General features: G+C 41.6%; 1 protein-coding gene across 2 annotated transcripts in view; it reads left to right on the top strand.

Annotated features, from left to right (window-relative positions):
• The window catches only part of P2RX1 (purinergic receptor P2X 1), a 61,084-nt gene extending 45,632 nt beyond the window's left edge, over positions 1 to 15,452 (top strand). For both annotated transcript variants that reach the window (XM_069971141.1, XM_069971143.1), the window contains 5 exons: positions 6,044 to 6,134; positions 7,844 to 7,909; positions 10,563 to 10,655; positions 13,285 to 13,416; positions 13,997 to 15,452. In XM_069971141.1, the coding sequence (XP_069827242.1) occupies positions 6,044 to 6,134; positions 7,844 to 7,909; positions 10,563 to 10,655; positions 13,285 to 13,383 (349 nt within the window). In that variant the 3' untranslated portion in view covers positions 13,384 to 13,416; positions 13,997 to 15,452. The remainder of the gene's footprint in view (positions 1 to 6,043; positions 6,135 to 7,843; positions 7,910 to 10,562; positions 10,656 to 13,284; positions 13,417 to 13,996) is intronic.
• The last annotated feature ends 879 nt before the right edge of the window (positions 15,453 to 16,331 follow it).

The following is a 16,331-nucleotide window of genomic DNA, read 5'->3' as shown; positions in this document are numbered from 1 at the left end:
CTATGCTATGCTATGGCATAGCATAGATCAGTACATGCAATCTAATGATTGCATATATTAGTGTTTAAAAAAAAAATGTGTAATAAAAAAAAGTTTTTAAAAGTATTAAAAAACCCCTTATAAACCCCCTCCCAATAAAAGTTTCAAATACCCCCTTGCCCATTATAAAAATATAAATAAATAAACATATTATATATCGTAGCGTGTGGAATTTTCCGATCTATTAAAATATAACATTGTTCTCGCACGGTGAACAGCGTAAACTGAAACAAAACAAAACAAAAAAAATGCACGAGGATTGCTGGATTAAATTATATATCACAAAAAAATTTATAAAGAACAATCCAAATTTTCCTGCTACACCAATTTGATATTAATAAAAACTAGAGATCATGGTGCAGAAAATGACACCCCAATCATCCCTGTAGGTGGAAAAATAAAACCACTATGGCTCTTAGAAGGCGAGGAGGAACATTGCATTAATTCGACCCGGACTTTTGTGCATCGAAGGGCTGGTCTTGAAGGGGTTAAAGTGCACCAAAAGTTTGAGTCTGATTTTACTGCTTTTTTTTGCATACATGGTTTCACTTTAGGACACGCCTCCTTTTTGGGTCGTGATCAGTAGCGGATTATAATAGGTCCATTTTGAGCAGTAGCTGAGGGCCCTGAGCTTCTGAGGGGCCCATGCTCACACAAACAGACTTATAGTTTTAGTGGTGTATTGCCTCTTGGCTACAGTACTGCCATGATGCTTTTTTTCTGAAATTTTGCACAAACGAGGGCAAAACTGCAGCCAGGAGACAATTCAGCAACACTAGGGCACATACTAAAGGACCTCAACATGTGATTATAATGTCACCACCAGTCCTGTACAGACTGCAGTGTGGAGGAGGAAGTCTACAGCTACAGGAATGTGCAAAAGGGCAGGGCCGGTTTTAGACTAGATGTGGCCCTGGGCAAAGTTAAAGGTGGGGCCCCAAATGTTGAAATATTTTAGCAACAATTTAAGGTCCCCATACATTTTACTTTTTTGTTGGTGGTACCTGTTGCTCGTGGTGGGTTCGGCCATCAGTGTAAGGTGTATGGGGCTCTCTGGACAGTCTGACAGATGATATCAGTGGACATAGGGGGTCGAGCTTGATGAAAAATCAATGCCCAACCTCTTTGTTCTAAGAGAGATAAGCCGCCATCAGATCTGTATGGCTATGGCTTTCCCCTCTTATAGAAAACACAGGAAAACTCAGATGTGCCAAATTTCTGTGTATGGGGAGGACGGGACCGGATGGGAGAGATAATTGTCAGCTGAAGGATTGTTCAGCCAGCAGTTATTGGAAGTGTACGGCCACTTTTAAGGCCGTATTACACGGCCTGATATTCTGCAGAAGTGAGCGCCAATCTGGTAGAATGGAGCTCGCTTAGAGAGCCTACTACAGCAAAAGCTATGGAGGAGATTTATCAAACTGGTGTAAAGAAGAACTGGCTCAGTTGCCCCTAGCAACCAATCAGATTCCACCTACTTAGAATCTGAGTGATGAAAGGTGGAATCTGATTGGTTGCTAGGGGCAACTGTGCCAGTTTCACTTTACACCATGTTTGATAAATCTCCCCCTATGTGTATATATACAGTATATCATTAGTGATGTGTGTGCAATCCTTGCTGTATATAGTAAACAATAAAGATATATATACTACCTGATCACGTTCCCCGGTGTCCTCAGGCCGTGTCTGTGATATATACTACCTGATCATGTTCCCCGGTGTCCTCAGGCCTTGTCTGTGATATATACTACCTGATCATGTTCCCCAGTGTCCTCAGGCCTTGTCTGTGATATATACTACCTGATCATGTTCCCCAGTGTCCTCAGGCCTTGTCTGTGATATATACTACCTGATCATGTTCCCCAGTGTCCTCACAGAGCGATAGCATCCTGATTCGGACAATTTTCGCTCCATGTATTAGGGCCCTTACTCAGTTCAGAAGGTTACATGCCGGGACTGCCGCTACATGCCGGGACCGCCGCTACATTTTGGGACTGCTCCTACATGTCGGGACCGCCCCTACATGTCGGGACTGCCCCTACATGTCGGGACTGCCCCTACATGTCGGGACTGCCCCTACATGTCAGGACCGCCGCTACATTCTGGGACTGCCGCTACATTCTGGGACTGCCGCTAAATGCCAGGACTGCCGCTAAATGCCAGAACTGCCGCTAAATGCCAGGACTGCCGCTAAATGCCAGGACTGCCGCTAAATGCCAGGACTGCCGCTAAATGCCAGGACTGCCGCTAAATGCCAGGACTGCCGCTAAATGCCAGGACTGCCGCTAAATGCCAGGACTGCCGCTAAATGCCAGGACTGCCGCTAAATGCCAGGACTGCCCCTACATGCCGGGACTGACGCTACATTCTGGGACTGCCGCTACATGCCGGGACTGCCGCTACATGCCGGGACTGCCGCTACATGCCGGGACTGCCGCTACATGCCGGGACTGCCGCTACATGCCGGGACTGCCGCTACATGCCAGGACTGCCGCTAAATGTCAGGACTGCCATTACATGTCAGGACTGCCGCTAGTGGTGTAAACACAAGAACTATTTATATGAATTGCTTTAAAAAAATTAATTAAAAAAAATCACTATAATCAGGACCAAATATTACCTCCATACCGTTATTGAAGAAAACACACTATATATAGGCCAATATTACCACCATAGAGTGACCACTGCATAATGGCTCTATATACACTATATACAGACCAATATTACAGCTATAGACTGACCACTGTATAATAAATGACTCTATATACACTATATACAGACCAATATTACCGCTATAGACTGACCACTGTATAATAAATGACTGTATATACACTGTATACAGACCAATATTATGTGGCTGTCACCCTATGGCTGTACTATTGGTCTGTATATAGTGTATATATAGAGTCATTATGTAGCAGTCAATCTATGGCAGTAATAACTGTATATATATACGCTATATACAGACCAATATTACCGCCATAGACTGACCACCACATAATAACTCTATATACACACTATATACAGACCAATATTACCGCCATAGATTGACCACTGCATAATGACTCTATATACAGACCAATATTATTGAAATAGACTGACCCCTGTATAATGGCTCTATATACACTCTATATACAGACCAATATTACCGCCATAGAGTGACCACTGCATACTGACTCTATATACAGACCAAAATTACTGCCATAGACTGACTCCTGTATAATGACTCTATATACACACTATATACAGACCAACATTATGTGGCGATCACTCTATGGTTGTACTATTGGTCTGTATATAGTGTGTATATAGAGTCATTATGTGGTGGTCACTGTATGGCGGTAATATTGGTCTGTATAGTGTCATTATGTGGTAGTCAATCTATGGCAGTAATGACTATATACAGTATATATGCTATATACAGATCAATATTAATGCCAAAGAGTGACCACTGCATAATGACACTATATACAGACCAATATTACCGCCATACAGTGACCACCACCTAAGGACTGAATACCACCTTATTTTTTCTCAATAAAATACACCGTATTGCCTTAGTGATGTCATCATACACTATACATAGGAGCTGCAGCAATTACATAGGACTGATGAGGCCGGAGAATGGCTGCAGCTCCTATACACAGTCTATTCACCTCAACACTCGGAGTCAGCAGTGCTAATACACACACACTAATATATATATATATATATATATATATATATATATATATATATATATAAACACACACACACTCACACACCCATGAAAACACATTATACAGATACAAACCATCCAGTCCACACACTATACACAGGACATGTAACACACACTGCATTCATGCATTATACACATAGCATTCATACACATTACACACTACATGTACAGAATACTTACTCCCTCAAGCATGCTGGGTGTAGTGGTGCATCCCCCTCATGTTCCTTAGCAGCAGCAGCAGCAGGCTGTCATCCTCCCCCGGCAGCCCTCTCCTCCATCGTCCCGACAGCTCCACACCAGAGCAGGAAGTCACGTGCAGTGAGAGGAGCTGGAGGGAGGGGGAGGGGGAGCAGACACCGAGCCCAGCGTCCTGCAGCCTCTGCGTGACCCCTGATAGCAGCAGCCGGGGATCACTGCCAGACGCTGCAGGACGCTGCCTGTGCTCTCCTCTCCACTGGAACTGCGGTAGGGGGCCCCTGGGGGATGGGGGCCCTAGGCATTTGCCCTGCTTGCCCCCCCCTAACGCCGGCCCTGCAAAAGGGACAGGGAGGACAGGGAGTAGAGAGGGGTACAGGGTGACCAGTCTGGGGTAGGGGCAGGGGGCAGGGGGATACAGGGTATGTAGGCAGCAAATTCAAAACGGAAGTAATTTGGAAAATGAAAAGTAAGCACAGTGCTGCCTGATAATCATTTTTCATAAAAATTTCATAAAAAATGACATTATGTATCCTGTACTATGAGCACTGCACAAGTGCTGCCATAGTTATAGTTTGGGGGGGGGAAGCTTTGTGAACAGTTCGGGGCCTCTTGCAGAGTTAATCCACCCCTGGTCATGATCCTTTTTTGTGCCCTGTAGAAAGTGTTTCTAAAGCAGGGATGGGAAACCTGCAGCTGTTGCACACTTTCCTTTGGCGGTCAAAGCATGATGTGAACTATTTTGCAACAGCTGGATGGCCAAGTGTCTAATTGCGGAGATCCGTGTGCCATTTTTTATTTTTTTTTTATTTTTTTTTTTTACAGAATTCTTGCATGTTTGTATCTGGGTCATTTTTTTGTACAGTTCATACAACTGACCTGTTTATTTAGTGTCCAGCACTAAATAAGCAGCAGCATACCTCACTAACCAGGTGATAACGGGAATTGTACATAACACTTGTACCACTCTCACAGGTTCTGAGCAGATGACCTGTTCCCAGGCTGAGAGCCAAGGTGTGTCTGCACTCCTGGACTTTTATAAGGCTGGCACACCTGAGGACTGACTGATTAACCAGACAGCCCAAGACCCGGACTGTCTCGATGGAGTGGGGCCCACCCTCTCTTCCCACTACAGCAACATTGGCCCTGATAACTGGTTTTGGCCAAACCTGAACTGCAGAAACCACAGATCTTTGGCCAATCTGTTTTCCTGGTTGCTTTTTATATAAAAGACATGAGGAATCTTGGGGAAATCTATACCCCATCTGCTATTTCTCCAGACACTCTGTCACAAATGTATATATTAGTTCCGGGACCGCGCTTGTAATCCAAATCCACTCTTAAACCAAAGCAAATTTTCCCGTAAGAAATCATAGAAATGCCGACAATTGGTTCCACAACCCAAATATGATTATTTATTATTCTGAATAACAAGTAAAACAAATGAAAAACATTTAGAAACAGCAGATATGTGATATTATAAGTTACTGTAGAGTAATGGAGATTATGAGAAACACAAGGGTTGACAGAGACTGCAGGAACTGCATGAAGGAATGAGCAGGACATATGTGGGCACATACATGCAGTCTTCTCTGTCCAGGGAGGGAGGGGTTACAGCTATGAAGAGATTACCTCAACAGTCCTGTCCCCTGATGTAAGCCCCGGCCTGAAGTGGATCTCCTATGATTTGGAAGGTGAGGGAGACTTCCTGGATCAGAGTACAGAGCTGTGGACCCCACTATACAGAGCATGCCCCTCCCCCAGTCGCCCTCCCACCCAGTACAGGGAGCTCTTAAACCAAAGCGATGCTCTTAAACCAAACCAAGTTACCACTATATATATATATATATATATATATATATATATATATATATATATATAGCACTGGAAATTGCAATTATGAGTATACCTAACAATTTATTAACACTGCAATAAATAGCTGAAATTCTATATGAATTCAATAACTACATGTGGTAATTAATGGGATTGTTTTCTCATTCTCATACTATACCTCCAGTAATAAGCCTGACAATTATCTACAGTCATTTGAAGAAGAACTATTAATGTTTCCCAAAATTTTTTTGCTTATAGGCATGCAAGACACTACAGAGAGAATGATGAAAATAAAAGGATATTATTCAAGGTTTTTGGCATTCGCTTTGACATCCTTGTGAACGGACAGGTAATGTACACTGACAGCTCTATCCAGAAAGCACTTGGACACAAGAGTAATTGGCAGTTTTCATGTTTATATTTAACAGAATAGGAGATGTCTGAAAAGGTGTTTTTGGCATTTCCAAAAAGTCACAACATTGTTATGAATTAGATCAGGAGAAATGCAGAACCCTGTTAGATTATAAGTGCGTATAAACATGGGCAGAGACTTTACCCATTTGCAGCTTTGTGCTCAGGTTTCCTCCGGAGCTGTAGTTACTAGAGATGAGCACAACTGGAGCATGCCGAGTCCGATTGTTTGGTATTTGATCACCGGTAGCTGAAGTTGTTGGATGCAGCCCTAGAAAACATGGATACAGCTAGTGATGAGCAAATCTACAGAAGGAATGAAGCAAATCGCTTCATTCCTATCTGTATTCTGCTCATCAGGCTGCGGGCTTTGTAGTCTGCTCCGCTTCCTGTCACTCCTCCCCAGGTTCTGGAGAAAAGATGGATCCAGTCCTGGGAAACTGGGAGAAGTTTCCCAGGACTGGATGCATCTTTTCCCAGCACCTGGGGAGGAGCGGCAGGGAGCGGAGCAGACTACAAAGCCCGCAGCCTGATGAGCAGAATACAGATAGGAACGAAGCGATTCACTGTGTTCCTACTGTAAATTCGCTCATCACTAGATAAAGCCATAGGCTGTATCCAAGCATGAGTGTGATTGTTCAGCATTTAAATACCAACTTTGTCAGCCATCGGACTTGAGCATGCTTCAGATGTGCTCATCTCTAGTTGTTAGCATAGCAGGGTACTGTCCTGAAGCTTATTCCTGAAGCTCATTAATTTAAAGGAGAAGTCCGCCAAATTTTCTTATTAAAGTATTGTATCGCCCTCCAAAAGTTATACAAAATATCAATATACACTTCTTACGCACCCACTACTGCATCAAGGCTTCACCTCCTGGATAAAATGTTGATGTCACGACCCGACTCCTAGAGCTGTGTGGGCTGTGGCTGCTGGAGAGGATGATGGCAGGGGGACACTGAGGGACACAGGGCACTGGAGGGACACTGAGCATCCCTCTGCCATCATCCCCTCCAGCAGCCACAGCCCGCACAGCTCTGGGAGTCGGGTCGTGACATCACCAGTTTATTGAGGAAGTGAAGCCTTGATGCAGTTGTAAGTGCAGAAAAAAAGTACTTTATGTGAATTTCCAATAATAAGTGTATATTGGTGATTTGTATAACTTTTGGGGGGCAATACAATACTTAAATAAAAGTTTTTTGCTGGACTTCTCCTTTAAATGGGAGTTTTAGAGTGGAAGCAACCGACACCTATTATACCTACACAAGAGTAAATCATAGTGATGAGACATATACATTCTGCACAGCCGTCAGTTGCTCAAGCGTTAATATGTGTCATGCAAAATGTACATATATGCCTTTAGAATGGAACATTCCAAAAGGAGAAATTCTGCACTGAGCATAAAAGCTTAAAAAAAACACAACACAGTTCATTATGAAAGGGTGGAAACTATGACCATTTTAAAGGCACATAAATGTTAGTTACGAATACTGAGTGTTAAACATACGAGAATACGGTATTGTGGGTACAACATATGCAGATACTACAACAATATTATAGCTTATGCCTTAATTGTCCATGTGATAGATAGTACACATGAGTAAGAGAAATGTACATAATAAAACAATATCTATAATGTTTATTTTACAGGGAGGGAAATTTGATATAATTCCAACAATGACAACAATAGGATCAGGAATTGGTATATTTGGTGTGGTAAGTTTATGAATCTGTTTCAGAGTGCGTCATGTTAGCACTCTTTATCCGTAAGTCTACATCATGCACATACCTGCTAAATACACACACATTATTTATATTAGGGACTATAGGTCCTGTTATACAACTTGATATGGGTCAGGGAAGAAACAGAGTGCTGCACATCACACCTATGGCTGATACTAGTGCCGCTTGGCTAAATAAAAAACACATCAGAATTTTGTGTATGAATTGATCAAGCCATACTGCCCCATGTACCTCGTGCCGTATATAGACACTCTGGTGTTGATTTTTAATATAGGCCTGGCGGCATTAGTATCAGCCATAGATGGGATGTGCAGCCGTTCCATTCTCTCCAGTTCGTGTTTTGCAATTCTCCCTCTATCTGAACAGCTAGCACTCCTTTATAAGACCCACATGACCAAAATTAGCAGGATATGTCTGTGCTCACATGTCTGGACCCTATGTCTTCCCCATTCTGTGAGAGCAGCAATGGTAAGTGTAATACCATATCCATACTTGTGTCGTTTGGGGGCAGCCTTCCCCGCCGGTGGTGCTGGCTGGGTTTTGGTGGGGCTTTTTGGGTCTGGTCCTGTGACATTGGGGTTGCAGGGCCGTTCCATGGCCTCCCTTCCCTGCACGTGCACGCTTTGCGGGGTTGGCGGTCGCTGACCGACACGGTGTGGAGTTAGCGTAGGGACCCGTGTGGACCAGAGGACCTGCGCGGTGGTACACGGGGCAATATGGTTCGATCAATTCATATACAGACACTCTGGTGTTGATTTTTAATATAGGCCTGGCGGCATTAGTATCAGCCATAGATGGGATGTGCAGCCGTTCCATTCTCTCCAGTTCGTGTTTTGCAATTCTCCCTCTCTGAACAGCTAGCACTCCTTTATAAGACCCACATGACCAAAATTAGCAGGATATGTCTGTGCTCACATGTTTGGACCCTATGTCTTCCCCATTCTGTGAGAGCAGCAATGGTAAGTGTAATACCATATCCATACTTGTGTCGTTTGGGGGCAGCCTTCCCCGCCGGTGGTGCTGGCTGGGTTTTGGTGGGGCTTTTTGGGTCTGGTCCTGTGACATTGGGGTTGCAGGGCCGTTCCATGGCCTCCCTTCCCTGCACGTGCACGCTTTGCGGGGTTGGCGGTCGCTGACCGACACGGTGTGGAGTTAGCGTAGGGACCCGTGTGGACCAGAGGACCTGCGCGGTGGTACACGGGGCAATATGGTTTGATCAATTCATATACAGACACTCTGGTGTTGATTTTTAACATAGGCCTGGCGGCATTAGTATCAGCCATAGATGGGATGTGCAGCCGTTCCATTCTCTCCAGTTCGTGTTTTGATATGGGGCCGTGTATGGGCGTAAACTAGCACCGATCAGTGAGATTGGCGCTCACTTGCAGTGCCTTTACAACGACAAATCACATGGCTGGGCCACACAAACAATCGCTGCATTGTTCGAGTGGCCATTAACACTCATTGATATCGGCACGTCTCCTGTTTATACAGAGAGAGGTGCTGCTGATAATGAATTTTTACCACTGCACAAGAGATTGAGCGTCTGCTTGCTTGTCGGCTGATCTCTGACACTTTCACAGGCTTTTAGTTCTAAACTAATAAAAACACTGCATGTTTAGAAATATCTTATACATCATTGAGGTTGTAACTTAGGCTTCACAAATGATTGCTGGCCCTTTAAGTTCATCACATCCCCTGTTTATACAAGGCAGTATAGTGTATGGCCGATAACAATGATTTTATTGGCAGCATATAAGACTCAATCATTGGTGACTGCCGGCAGATTATCGTAAATGAGTGCTCAGTGGAACACTCATTTACCCAATGGTGGGCACATGTACAGTGTACACTAGTTATCACTCTGGCATTACAGTGTTCACTGTAGGGCACAGCAGGGGTTCTTTAGTGGCCCAGATGTACTCACCAGCTGACTGAACCCAATGCTGTGCATCAGTGTGTGACATCCCAAAATTGTAGCCCATGTACTTAGGAGCAATTAATCTTATCTGGCCTAGCTGCAACGTCATACAATGACCAGACACACTGGTGTTTTGCAGTCTGTATAGATATATATAGTACAGGTATTCATTTTAAGGCAGTCTGCATCTTACAAGAACAAGTCAGGGGGCAGGCAGCCGATAGTTCTCTATTCTGGAACAGTTTTCTTCTGCATCAATGTACCAATATCCCCTTGCCTTCAGGGCCACATTGCAACAGGTGCAAATTAAGAATGATAATATCGTCAGTTAAGACATATGAACAAGAACTACGCACACACTGGCTATGTCCCCACTACGTTTTTTCCTCGTTCATTTTGCTGTTTGGTTCGCTGTCGGTACATTATTCTAGTTTAGGCGGACTAATGCACTGTGTGCATTAGACCTCCGGAATTGCATTGAATTGACTTGTGGCAAAAACTGACGTCTTTTCTGGGGTTTTTTTTTAACTTGGTGTGAACATAGCCGCACAGTGCAGAGAACTGCATCACTTCCTTCTATACATAGTGCCACAATGTGACTCTCATAGAAAAAGTTATTATGAGACTCTGTAGATCCCTCTGGCAATGTTCTAGTCTGTAAAAGTCAGACTTTTCTTTTAATCTGTGTGTGTCTTTGTCTTTCAGGCAACAGTTGTGTGTGACTTAATGTTACTACATGTGCTTCCAAAAAGAAATTACTACAAAGAGAAAAAATTCAAGTGTGCTAAAAGTGAAAAGGTATCTTTTCTAACAAATGAGTTTAACATGTCAATCGATAAATATATCAAGTTTTATTGTGAGAAAAAAAAATAATTATATATATATACAGTGAGTCCAAGAAGTATTTGATCCCCTGCTGATTTTCTTTGTTTGCCCACTAATAAAGACATGATCATTCTATACTTTTAATGGTAGATGTATTCTTACATGGAGAGACAGAATATTAAAAAGAAAATCCAGAAAATAAATCTAAGGAATATATATTAATTGATTTGTATTTCATGGAGTGAAATAAGTATTTGATCCCTTAGTATTCATTAGCAGTTCTGGCTTTTACAGACCAGTTAGACACTCCCAATCAACTTGTTACCTGACCTGAAGCCACCTGTTCTCACTAATCACTTGTGTGAAAAACAACTGTCCACAGAATCAGACAGTTCACACAGATTTCAAGTCTCCAACATGGGTAAAACCAAAGAGCTGTCACAGGACCTCAGAGTCAGAATTGTTGACCTCCACAAAGCTGGAATGGGCTACAAAAAGATTAGTAAGGTGTTGGATGTGAAAGTAACAACTATTGGTGCAATTATCAGAAAGTTTAAAGAGTATAACATGACAATCAACAGACCTCGGCCCGGTGCTCCAAAGAAGATTTCGCCTCGTGGGGTGGCAATGATGCTGAGAACAGTCAGAAATCGTCCTGCAACCACTCGGCAGGAGTTAGCAAATGACCTGAAGGCAGCTCGGACCACAGTTTGCAAGGAAACAATTGGCAACACTTTGCGCAACAATGGATTCACATCCTGCAGTGCCCGAAAGGTACCCCTGCTGAAGAGAGCACATGTGGAGGCGCGCCTCAAGTATGCCAATGATCATTTGAAAGATGAACCAAGTTATTGGGAGAAGGTTTTGTGGTCAGATGAGACCAAAATTGAACTTTTTGGCCTCAACTCCACCCGCCATGTGTGGAGGAAGAAAAATGCTGCCTATGACCCCAAGAACACTGTGCCCACCGTCAAGCATGGAGGTGGAAGCATAATGTTTTGGGGGTGTTTCTCTGCCAAGGGTACAGGGCTACCTCACCGCATCACTGGGAAGATGGATTGAGCCATGTACCGCACAATCCTGAGGGACAACCTCCTCCCCTCTGCCAGGGTTCTGAAAATGGGTCGTGGTTGGGTCTTCCAACATGATAACGACCCTAAACATACAGCAAAGGCAACAAAGGATTGGCTCAAGAAAAATCACATTAAGGTCATGGAGTGGCCCAGCCAGTCGCCAGACCTCAATCCGATCGAAAATCTATGGAGGGAGCTGAAGGTCAGAGTTGCCAAGCGACAGCCCACCAACCTTCATGATTTAGAGAGAATCTGCAAAGAAGAGTGGGCCAAAATTCCCCCTGGTGTGTGTGCTAAACTTGTGGTTAACTACAACAAACGTCTCACCGCTGTGCTTGCAAACAAAGGCTTTGCCACTAAGTATTGAGTGTGTTTGGCAAGAGGGATCAAATACTTATTTTCCTCATTGAAATACAAATTAATTAAAATATATTCTTTAAAATTATATTCTGGATTTTTTTCTTGATATTCTGTCTCTCCATGTTAGAATATATCTACCATTAAAAGTGCTGAAGGATAGCGTCTTTATTAGTGGGCAAACAAAGAAAATCAGCAAGTGATCAAATACTTCTTGGACTCACTGTATATATTATCCAGTCATGTTTTAAGGCCTTTATATGAGTCTGACATAGACTACAGGGTAGCTGGCTCCAATAGGTGGTACTAGAGAGCCTGCTTTCTATTGCAAGCTAATTTGCTTACAGAAGTACACTCAGTGTTGAGGATGGTCGGCCCTACTGTATGTTACTTTTTTACGCTTTTTACTGTTAAAAAAGAAAACCTTGAATCTTGGGCATTATAAAACCATTTTAGTAGCATTTTTTCCCTTGTAACATTTAGAATATAGGTTTAGTGATTTTTCAAGTTCTATAGAAAAGCCTACTATATAACAAAAAAGAAAATTCCAGAAATGCCTCCATACCTGAAGCATGACAAAACATCACAAATTCTAAAAATGGCAACATGTTGTGACTTTTCAATTTGCACTAGAATTCAAGGTAACATCTGGTTACAGCAAGTCGATGTTCTTGGCCAGAGTAGGTGCAGTCTCCAACGACATGGCAGATTTATTATAATTCCACTAGAAGTTAGCATACATTGTAGCTATTGTAGATTTGTACTTGTGACACTCAAATAGCCATTGATGCACAAACCTACTGTATTTAAAGATGTATCTTACTTCAATGTAAATTGTAAACTTTCTAACATAACCAACCCTCCAGCCCTGTATGGATCCAGATTCAGGCTGGGTTCACACTATGTATATTTCAGTCAGTATTGTGGTCCTCATATTGCAACCAAAACCAGGAGTGGACTGAAAACACAACAATGTTCACACAATGATGAAATTGAGTGGATGGCCGCCATATAACGGTAAATAACTGCCATTATTTCAATACGGACGTTGGTTTAAAAAAACAGCAATATGGTTGCAATATGAGGACCACAATACTGACTGAAATATACTGTGTGTGAACCCAGCCTTAACATGTTTCACAGTCTGTTTGTTTTGCTTCTGTTCCTTGCAGAAAACATTAAGTAAAGATGATAGCTCGCCCTATGTTAATAATATTCAACAAGAGAATTTACAGCAATCTGGGGTTCCAGAAACAGCAATTCCTAGTTAGAGAACCAAGAATTGTGTCTCTTAAAAGCACAAGGTAAGTATGTATGTATGTATGTATGTATGTACAAATATTTGTAAGCCACTTAAAGTGTCACTGTCGTTATAACTTTCAAAATCTAAATCAACAGTAAATGTGATATAAAGCAAGTTTGAAATTTACATATTTTTTTTTTGTTGTTGTTATCCTGCTGTAAAACAAAGCTGAACTTACCAGAAATCCAGTCCCAGTCTCCTAAAGGCAGATTTTCTGACTTGTGCTGGTTGAAAAAAAACAGACTAAACCCAGGAATTCCTGCCAGTACAGAGTGTCATGGCTCAATGTGTCCAATCCATCACATGGCTGCCTTCACTGTGAGCGCTCAGATGTTTTCTGTTTTTTGATGGAAAAAAGTAAAAAGAAAACAGGAAGTGATGTTCTCTATGAATAATAATAATAATGTAAATTGCAAACTTGCTTTATATCACATCTACTGTTGATTTAGATTTTAAAAGTTATACCAGTGACACTTTCAATATTTCTTCAATATTTTTATTATTTAGTTTGTTTTCTACAAAATCTCAATTTATAAGGTAAAATAAAGTAATACCTCGTATTGTTATTTATTTATTTTTAGAAATGCAACAATGGAAGTCAACAATCAACATCCAAATCCTTCATGAATTTATTAGAACTTACAAATCAGTGCCTGCTGCATCCTCAGTATGGTTGTGATGAACATTTAACATGAGATGCCCCTGAGGATTCATTCATTCTAAAAATATTTGATTACCAAAGGTATAAAATACTGTGTGATTATATATAACAACAACCAAACAGCAAAGGTTCCAAACTATAAAACCATCGCTATCAGATATGCCTGTACATGGTGCAACTCCAAGCAAAGCTTTAACCATTAGATAATATTCCGTTCTACAGTCATTTAAATGGAATTTCTTGGACTTTTAAATTGATTCATTCATTCATTCAGCTAATAGATGGAATTGTGAGACTTGTGTGCATGTACATTCATTAAAGGGGAACTCCAGGTAGAGGTTAAAAAAAAATGAAACTTCTGCAGAAGCATAACGCATTACTTACCTGTCTATCCCAGTTTTGAAACTACCAAAAATCCATTTGTTTGGGGGGGTTTTGCTCGGTTTTGTGTTTCTGTCCTTCCTGGTTTAGCACTTCCCAGAATGCAATGCTTTCCCTCATGTGATCATCACAGCCACCACCCATTACAATCAGTAAAATTAGTGCATCAGCTGCTTCTGGCCGGGCAGACATGGTGAATCACTCAGGGGATTGGGTTATCCAGCCAAGCCTCCTGTGACATCACGCCCTGCCCCGTCTGCTTCATCAGCCTGATCTTAGCAAACACACACAATGTGAGACAGAGGCATGGAATATTTGTCTCCTAAGGGGGGAGAGCAGAAGGAGCAGGAGACAATGTGAATTGGCACAGGGGCCATTTTTTTCACTTCCTGGATTTCTATCAGCTACCAGTGTAGCAGAACTGCCCAGATACGGTAACACATTGTATAGACACATCTATATAACTTTTAATGTACTTTTAATAGAAAACAAGTTTTTCTTATCCGGAGTTCCCTTTTAAGGCCATCCACTCCAGTATAACAAGCTGGAGTACCAAGTCTGTATGGCAGTTGTAACTGGTAGGAAATGAAGAGGCCGGATGATCAGCAGGTGTGTTGGAAGTGAAACCCCCAATGATTAGATATCAATGGCCTATCATATATCTTCAGTATAAAAGTCCCAGAAAACTCCTTAAGGCTATGTTCACACATCGTCAAAAAATAGAGAAAAGGCGGCCGCTTTTGCAATTATAAAAAACGTCCATTATTGCCACGATTTAACTGACTGCAAATGCAATGCATTGCAGTCAATGGGAAGACGAACGTCCAATGCAAACAAAGTATTGAATAACGGACATTATCGCTGCGGATGTCAAAATAATGATCATGACATTTGTTTTCGGACGCCTTTTGCAAACAGCGGACGTTTTTTACTAGTTGTTCACACACAGTTTTTCTTTTGTCACCGTTCTCTCTGTTTTTTCTATTAAATTCAACAGACTTTTTAATTAAGACAGACCCAAAGGCCAGTTAGTCCACCTAAACTAGAATAAGGGTCCATTTACACAGAAAGATTATCTGACAGATTATCTGCCAAAGATTTGAAGCCAAAGCCAGGAATGGATTTGAAAAGAAGAGAAATCTCAGGCTTTCCTTTATTACGTGATCTCTGTTCATAGTCTATTTCCAGCTTTGGCTTAAAATCTTTGGCAGATAAAACTGGTCAACAAATTTTCAAAAGTTGTTTGGTTCAGAAATAAAATTATCCATTTCTTAAAGATTTTTATGTGCTGAATTCAAATATCACAAGTAAAAATGTTAATTGGCTCTAGTTTCTATGATATGGAAGAGTTCTCATGTTACTGTTTTGTGAATTGTATAGAATACGGTATAATAGCCGACATATTTATTACATCTGCAATCATAAGGAAGCAAGTTAACTGTTCATAAACTTTTGAAATATATTCATAGGAAACTTAGTTCTATCTGAAATCAACTACAATTTACAGGCATGTCTAAGAATTTTTACAAATTAATTGTTTATTGAACTCTGGGATGTAGGTCCTTATTCAATGGCTTCTCGGTGCATTTACATGTCTTTTGTATTCATACATGGGATTGTCTCTGATAACTGTCCAACAGTAATCTACAAGCATTGATGGGTTCCATTTACTCCGATACCTTAGGCTATGTTCACACTGCATTTTTGCAATCGGTTTTTGTAATCTGTTTTTTGCAAAAAACTGGATGACAAACTGATGCATTTGTGTGCATCCGTTTTGATCCGTTTTTTCCATTGACTTCTATTATAAAAAATTTAAAAAAAATGATCGAAAGGGATCCTTTTTTTTTACGGACACAAAAGTAGTGTTGACG

Source organism: Dendropsophus ebraccatus, chromosome 5, assembly GCF_027789765.1.
Source record: "Dendropsophus ebraccatus isolate aDenEbr1 chromosome 5, aDenEbr1.pat, whole genome shotgun sequence".
In the NCBI taxonomy this organism is placed as follows: domain Eukaryota; kingdom Metazoa; phylum Chordata; class Amphibia; order Anura; family Hylidae; genus Dendropsophus; species Dendropsophus ebraccatus.
This window is presented reverse-complemented; position numbering and strand designations above follow the sequence as displayed.